General features: G+C 44.3%; 1 protein-coding gene across 2 annotated transcripts in view; it reads right to left on the bottom strand.

The window, feature by feature from the left end:
• Positions 1–380: 380 nt before the first annotated feature.
• Positions 381–7,837, bottom strand: part of CHN1 (chimerin 1) — a 102,333-nt gene continuing 94,876 nt past the window's right edge. For both annotated transcript variants that reach the window (XM_053410603.1, XM_053410612.1), the window contains 3 exons: positions 7,669–7,806; positions 5,850–5,955; positions 381–1,470 (listed from right to left, as the gene is read on the bottom strand). In XM_053410603.1, the coding sequence (XP_053266578.1) occupies positions 1,299–1,470; positions 5,850–5,955; positions 7,669–7,806 (416 nt within the window). In that variant the 3' untranslated portion in view covers positions 381–1,298. The remainder of the gene's footprint in view (positions 1,471–5,849; positions 5,956–7,668; positions 7,807–7,837) is intronic.

The following is a 7,837-nucleotide window of genomic DNA, read 5'->3' as shown; positions in this document are numbered from 1 at the left end:
CTCATAAACAGTCTTGTGCGTTTATTACAGTCATACCTCGTGTTACGTTGGCTTCACCTTGCGGCTCTTCAGGTTACGAATGCAGCAAACCCGGAAGTGTTTACTTCTGGGTTCGCCACGCACACACGTGCAGAAGCGATCTGCGTGCATCGTGCATGTGCAGGAGTGCTCTATCACGCTTTGCAGTGGCGCTCTACTTACGGACTTTCCGGGGTGCGAACGGCAGCCTGAAACGGATCACGTTCGTAAGTACCACTGCATTTGGGAACAGGCTAAACTGAGAAGTCAAGTAGGACTTGTCAAATAAGTGTGTTTTTGTTTGGGGTGGGGGAATGGGCTGCGTGTCTGTGATACTGGGGCAAAAATGCAGCCAGACTTGGTAAGGTTCCAATGCAAAACTTTAATAAATTAATACGCATGCCCAATAAAAATACAAAATTACCATTTAAAACAACAACAAACCAGTCTTCATTCGTTCAGTTTGCCACCTTTAACTGGATCTTTACAAAAAAAGGCATGACTTAAAAGTGGCAACCACAACGTAAAAGAAAAATGCACGCCATCATTAAAACAAATGCTATAGAACCCAGCTAGAAATTACCGTATTTACTCGAGTCGAATGCACCATCAAATCTAATGCACGCCTCAATTTTTCAGCACCTTGGGGGTGGGGGAAGGATTTGCTGGCGAATGTAAATGTGCTATCGAATCTAATGAGCCCCTTAAATTTCTCAACATAATTTGGCCAAAAAAGGCACGCAATAGATTTGAGTAAATATGGTATATTTCAAAGTAGGCTAAGAATGAGGGGTGATGTCAATGAAGAGCTAGAGGTCTTGGTTCACTGAAATCTGCTCCCCCCCGCAACTGAAATATCAGAAACCAATTACGGAACGTAGTAAGAAACCCACAACAGATTTACACTGAGAAACATGCTAAAGTACAATCACAGACTATTCCAGAACACAGAAGCTGTGCTGTTCCTGTTGTGTCCTTTGCAGCAGAAGCCTCACAAGAGAGGGTAAAACAAGGAGGAGACCTATTTCAGTTTGAATTTCCTGTACTATGATGAAACCCCCCAGACCTATTTAGTACTGGAAAGTACAATATATGTTCCCAACATTGTCTGAATGATACCACACAAGCAACGATAAACAAGCACCTTTCATACATCAAAAACCTCACAATCAGAATTCCGCTGCAGGCTCCATTTCAAAATATTCCTTCATCATCCCCGGATTCTTCTTTTTCTATTTTGCAGTTCATTTAAAAACATACATGCACACCCACAAACAAGTTCAAAATAAAATATCTTCGTTTTTTATAAGCATCTCCACCACAAGTCTCTGGTAACGGATATCGTTCAGGGCAGCCATTGCATCAAGTTCTGGCGCTCGCATCAGTGTTGGTCCAAAAACAATGCCCAGGTTCTCTGCATTCATCAGATTCTCCTTTTCGTGGAGCGTCACCCTGAAACAAGGAGGGCTACAGTTAAAACACAAAGCACTGGGAAGACATTATTGGTAGCTGCCAGATTGATCTCACAAACATGGAACCAGAAACACAAACCACATTGATGCTAGTAATTAAATGTTTTAACGGTCATAATGCATTTTGCCCTATTGGCAGCTGTATGTCGTCATGGCAGATATTCTCCCCAGCGGCAGAGCAAGCCGATTGGGCGCCTGGGGCAGTGCGTGTGCCCTGTGCCCAGGGGCAGGGCCAGCTGCCTGTGAGGGCGGGGAAAACTGGGGCAGGATGCTCCACGGGACCTCCACAGAGTCTGCCTACCTCCTCCCACTCAGCCGCCCTACAGCTGAGGGGGAGGCGGCGGGTGAACCATTTGGGGCAGCGGGGAGCCTGCGTGCGCCCAAGCCACTCCATCACTCCCAGGAGATACGTGTGGCTCGGACGCGCTGCAGGCCCCGTGGTGAGTGAAGGCCGGCCTTTTTTTCACCCTCTCAGTGGTGACACCCAGGGCTGCCTGCCCCCACTGCACCCCCTTCCTCCGCCCCTGATTCTCCCCTCTCTACCCATTCCCAGACAGTCTGCCTTACGATCACTGCTTTACAGAAATCCAGTTGGCTAGACTTGGTGGGACACTTGAGTCCCAACTACAGGAACCCTGAGAATTACAGTTTTGCAAAGGAGTTCTCATTCTCCAACGAACTCTTCTCATGAAAACTAGTTTCTTTTGTTAGTGCAGCAGGGGGTTCGATTCACATACGGGGCCCAGAAAACCCTGCAGGCACCCTGATTGTGTTGATAATTCTGTACTCTTAAGATCTGACCTTACTACAATTACAGCATGTGAAATCTGATGTTAAAAGGGGGTCCTTGTGATTGTAAACAGGGTTAGAAAACCAGATATCTAAGCCAGGCACCAAATGGCTCCTTAAACCCAGGGTTAGAGTTACCAAAAACAGAATGCCTCTTTGCCATTTGGGGCCCATACGGCAGGAAAGTTTTGTTTTTTAATAGGACTTTTTGGTTCCTGAAATTCATTTTGATTGTGCAGATAAAATATAATGGATAGAATCCTACAGGATGTGTTGCTAGTATGTGAAAACAGGCAAGACCCAAGGATCCCCAGGCAGGCAACTCCAGATGGTGGAGATGTCCAGCACCATCCTGGTATCTGGGCATCGTCACTTGGTCACAAGTGGCCAATGGTCAGGTGAAAAATGCTCCTGGTGCTTGGCAAATTTTGAACATGTTGGAAACTACTGCCCTAAAGGACTACTGTGAGACAGATATCCCCTTATGGGCTCCTTAGAGCAGCCTTTCTGAACCTGTGGGTCCCCAGATGTTGTTGAACTACAACTCTCATCACCCCTAGCAAGCAAGGCCAGAGCTCAGGGATGATGGGAGTTGTAGTCCAACAACACCTGAGGAGTCAAGGTTGAGAACCGCTGTCTTAGAGGAAGGATGAAAATCTAGAATTGAAAGAGGCCACGTGCTTCTATAGAAGCACACACACATCCCTTTTCATGTTATAAACAGTAAAATGGAATAAGTATAAAGCACACAAAGCAAACCATCTAAATGCATAAACATCTACGATACACAATCTATGTAGTAAATGACAGGAAAAGTGATTGTCTTCCTCTCTTCGGACTCCGTTTGAATGGCGCAGCATGCAAGCGGCTGTCTTGAGAGGCTACAATACGCTTTACGGCAGTTAATTGCCTCTCAGAACAAATTAATATTTGTAAATTAGCTGGTGAACAGATTCAATTCATATCACAGGATTACAACTCAAAATCCCCGTCAAGGGCACACATATATAACTAAATGCCCACTGTTGAGAAGTCTGTGAATTATAAATAAAACGTGAGCAGCCCCCTCTCCACTGTGTTCGTTCTATATTATAGAGTAAAATAAATTTCAGACACCTATCATGATAGCTAGGAGCTGATAACTGTTTGGCATATTGTTCTGAAGCTGGCCAACCTTTGCAGTTTCTATTTACAGCGACTCCAAATATAGCCAAACAGGCTGACCAACTGAATTTGATAACAAGACTTCATTAGCTGTTCCCTCATCGCAACACGTCTTTGTGAGCATGCCTATAAAAAGTTAGATGCTGCTTATGTACCTATGTGAAATGGGGACGGCCGAATTATTCTTGCATCTATGGTAGTCATAAGAAAATTCTGCGTGGAAATTTCTTGGCTATTGCTATAGAAAACAGCTGGCTGGCCCTCACACTAAATAACAAGTTTTTGGGAATTCTATCAGAAACTACTCTCTTCCTCATTTCTCGCCTCTTTTGCTGTTTGCATTTGCTTTTTTGCACATTTGACTTTTAAAGAGGATTTTGATTGTGAAATTATACTTGCACGAGTGGAGTATGTATTTAGAGAATACTTTTTAAAGAATAAACCACTACAAATCATATCGGAAGTGGCAAGTGCACATTTGTCAACGGATCCCATTAATATCTCGCTGAGCTTCCAAAGGAAAATGGTGCTGTTAATAAAAGGGAATGAAAAATCGTTTTGGGTGTGATAGAGAGAAAGTAACTCCCCCTCTTTTTTGTTACCTTTAATAGAAAGAGAGGAGAGCAGGCCTTAAATGTGCTTCACGTAGTCTGGATTGCGGCTTTCCTTATCCATAGCAAATATGTTAATTTTTTCAAATTAAAAAACCAAAGCTATTGCCAAGAACTAAAAATGGTTGTTCAAAGAACAGGGTACACTATCAAAATATATAAAAAAATGAAACAATTGTTCAGTAGCACCTTTGAGACCAACTAAGTTTGTTCTTGGTATAAGTGCATGCACACTTCTTCCGATACACTGAAACAGAAGTCACCAGACCCTTATATGGCTTCTGTTTCAGTGTATCTGAAGAATTGTGCATGCACACGGAAGCTTATACCAAGAACAAATTTAGCTGGTTTCTAAGGCGCTACCTGAATCTAGGGCACACTATCATTACTGGAATTTTATTGGCTGGGTACAGCAATCCTAAACCCTGGGCTGGGAGCACTGGGCAGAGCAACTACTGCACCCAAAACTTTGCTGTTCATGCCAGCCAGGGCCGAAGATGTGGCGGAGGGGGTTGCTCAATTTTTAATGTTTCAATTACAGACTCGCACAGCTGAGTTGGTTCAGCCAGATTTCGACTTAGAAACCATAGGCCAAGCCATGCTCAATGTGGTAGACAAGAAAAACAATGCTGGGCATGATGCGATAGTCCATGTAACCGGGAAAGACAAATTACCGTATTTTTTGCACCATAACACTCACTTTTTTCCTCCTAAAAAGTAAGGGGAAATGTCTGTGCGTGTTATGGAGGGAATGCCTACGGGTGGCATGCCTACGGATTTTCTTCCTCTAAATACTACGTGTGTGTTATGGTCGGGTGCGTGTTATAGAGCGAAAAATACGGTAACTACCTGAAGATCCAAAGTTTGCATGGACTAACTAAAGGCATGGTTGCTTTGGGATAATCAGAATATTACTTTGCATTGTTTTAATGGCCAGAATGCTATCCTCCCAAAGAAAACTATATGGTCAAAGAAAGTTCCTCAAAAGAGGGGGAAATAAGATGTCTTTTTGGCGGGGAAAAAAGTTTTTGCAAAGGAAAACAAAAACCCAAACCAGAGAGGATTAGGATTACACTCTCAGGGAAGTTTAGATTTTTGAACAGTGGCATGCGGTCAGTGCAACGCCAGCACCACACTCTAACCAACTGAGCTATCCAAAGGGACAGATCTCACCTGTTCTTCAGTTGAGGGGAGCAAAAACAAAGAGGCATTTTATTGGGTCTCTATTTTCAGAGGAAATAAATGGGGATGAGGGACTGTGCTGTGTGACCTCACAAGGGCTAAGTAATTCCAAAACCAATCTATGATCATTCCTCTGAATTCACAAGCAGCCTCGTTTGACATGGAAACACTCGCATTGTTTCGTAGATAGTTACATGAAGGGGGAAATATGGAATTCACACTTCTTGTTGAGAATTTGCTTATCAGGGCTCAACACATGAATAGGGCACAAAGGGTGACATTCCAATGCTGTCTCTCCTATTGCCAGAAGGCATCCACCAACAGAATTGGGAAGACGGCAATTCTTCCTTCTGCTGCAGCTCCTTTCCTTCTCTAAATCAGCTTTAGAAGTTTGGGGGACCCTCCAGTTCCTACATTTTTTTGGGGGGGGGACACACATGTGACTGTAGGGAGGAGGAGAACTGCTGAAAATTGCCACTCCCTATTGAGTAATGCCTTCCATCACTGGAGTCCTACCCTTAGGATTTAATGCCTGCAGCAGTTGGCCCAAGAACCAGAGGCAAGAAACCCCCAAGAGGTACCAAGAAGACGACAGGACCATTCATTTCCATACCTTTTTAAATGCGCCATGAGATACCGCAAGGTTTCACAGTGAGCAGGAGGCAGCAGTTTCAGGGCTTCGTGAAGTATTTCCAGCTGTTCGTCAGGATCTGTGGTTTCTGAAACAAGAAATATCTGATCAAATTGAAGCCAAAATATGTGGGGGTTTCAGGAATTTGGGTAGTCTTCCCAGATAATTCTAGTTTATTGTAATTAAACAGATGAGGAATGGTTTGTGAAGCGGAGAGTTGCTCCGCAGCTCTCAAGTTTTAAGTTAGTTTTAACTCAACTAATCAATATTTTACCAAGCGGAGACCAGAGGACGGAGTCCCAATTTTATCTGCCCTGGGAGTCTGTTTTTAATGAATTTAGACTCATTCACGAAGGGAGTATTGCATGACACAGCGTTTTTCAGATATGGGCAGCTAGCCTGTATCATAAACCGTGAACAGCTGCATTTGTCGGTGTAGTAAAGTATTACTGCTGCTATTTACAGTTTGTTCATTTCAGGTAAGAAAACAGATAGGTGCTGTAACACCTTGCACAAATTTGCTTTGGACGGGGGGGGGGGGGACCTCCAATGTAACCTGCCTTGCCTAAAGTTTTAACAATAAAACAACAAACAGGGTGATGATACAATGACTACTGCAATCGACACAAGATAATATCACCAAGGCAACCATCTGTAAACAAACCAACGTCCACAAGAATGGCAAAAGTACTGTATTTTTCGCCCTATAGGACGCACTTTTCCCCCTCCAAAAATGAAGGGAAAATGTGTGTGCGTCCTATGGGGCGAATGCAGGCTTCAGGAAGCCCTGCGCAGCCCTCGGGAGCCCAGCGCGAAGTCGCGCTGGGCTCCTGACGGCTGTGAGGAGGTGCCTGCAGCCCCGGGCTTCGCGCAGCTCCGCGCAGCCATCCGGAGCCCGGCGCGAAGTCGCGCTGGGCTCCCGACGGCTGCGCGGAGCTGCCTGCATTCCGAAGCCTGGGACGTGCTGAAGAGCGTGCCCGGGCTTCGCGCACCTCTCCGCAAGCCTGGGGAGACCGGTGCGACTTCACGACGGGCGCCCTAGGCTTGCGGACAGCAGGCTGTTCTGGGGGCTGGGGTGGGGGGAAGCTCGGGCTTCCTCTGCGCCAGCCTCATGCCTGGGGGTGGTAATTCCCCCCCTTTATTCCCCCCCCAAAAAACCTAGGTGCGTCCTATGGGGCGAAAAATACGGTAGTTTCTTTCCCAAATAGGTTTTATCTTAAACAATAGCAAAAAACAAACAAAAACAAACAAACAATGGAACCTGTCTTGCCTGAAGTTTAGCATCTAGGACAGGAGTCGCTGAAAGGAATTGAAGATGAAAGAATCTACCCTACAGTTAGGTTTTCTTATTTCACCTAATATTTCGAACTTATCTGTTAGGAGATATGGTGGTCACACGAATGCAAAAAAGATGATCGAAACAAGTTTAGCAAGTCATTAGACATTTGGTGCTTCTGTTGGGGGTGGGTGGGATTGATGAATGTTTACTCTTGCTCCCTTGCATAAAGAAGTGAATACAATAAAATATTGGAGTGTTTTGTGTGTGTGTGTGTGGTTTTGATGTTTCTGATTCTACTTCTGAAAAGGTTGTTGACTTCAACTTGCTCTTAAAGGATGACTGTATAATAAAATGTTACTCTAGCTTAAACACACACAAACACACAATCCCCACAAGTTGCTTGACTCTACAAAAACAAAACCTATGGAGAATCTAGAGGTAATAAACAGTAAAAAAAAATAATCACTAAAAGGGAGGGGGGGAACAAAGTTCACTTGAAAAATAGTATAAACTAAAACTTACTTGCAGAATCTATAAACTTTGGGTAGGCATCATATGTGATTAGCGGAATTGGCAAATCCCTGAAGTACAGTTTAAGTGCACCTGTGATAATATTGATATCTTCATAAGTATTCACAGAGATGTCTGCTTTTTCCCCATCTGTAGGTAAAAACGAGGGAGAAAAGGGGGT

The sequence above is a fragment of the Podarcis raffonei genome, chromosome 1 (assembly GCF_027172205.1).
Source record: "Podarcis raffonei isolate rPodRaf1 chromosome 1, rPodRaf1.pri, whole genome shotgun sequence".
NCBI classification, from domain to species: Eukaryota; Metazoa; Chordata; class Lepidosauria; order Squamata; family Lacertidae; genus Podarcis; species Podarcis raffonei.
The sequence above is the reverse complement of the archived record's forward strand: the minus strand, read 5'-3'. Positions and strand labels throughout refer to the sequence as shown.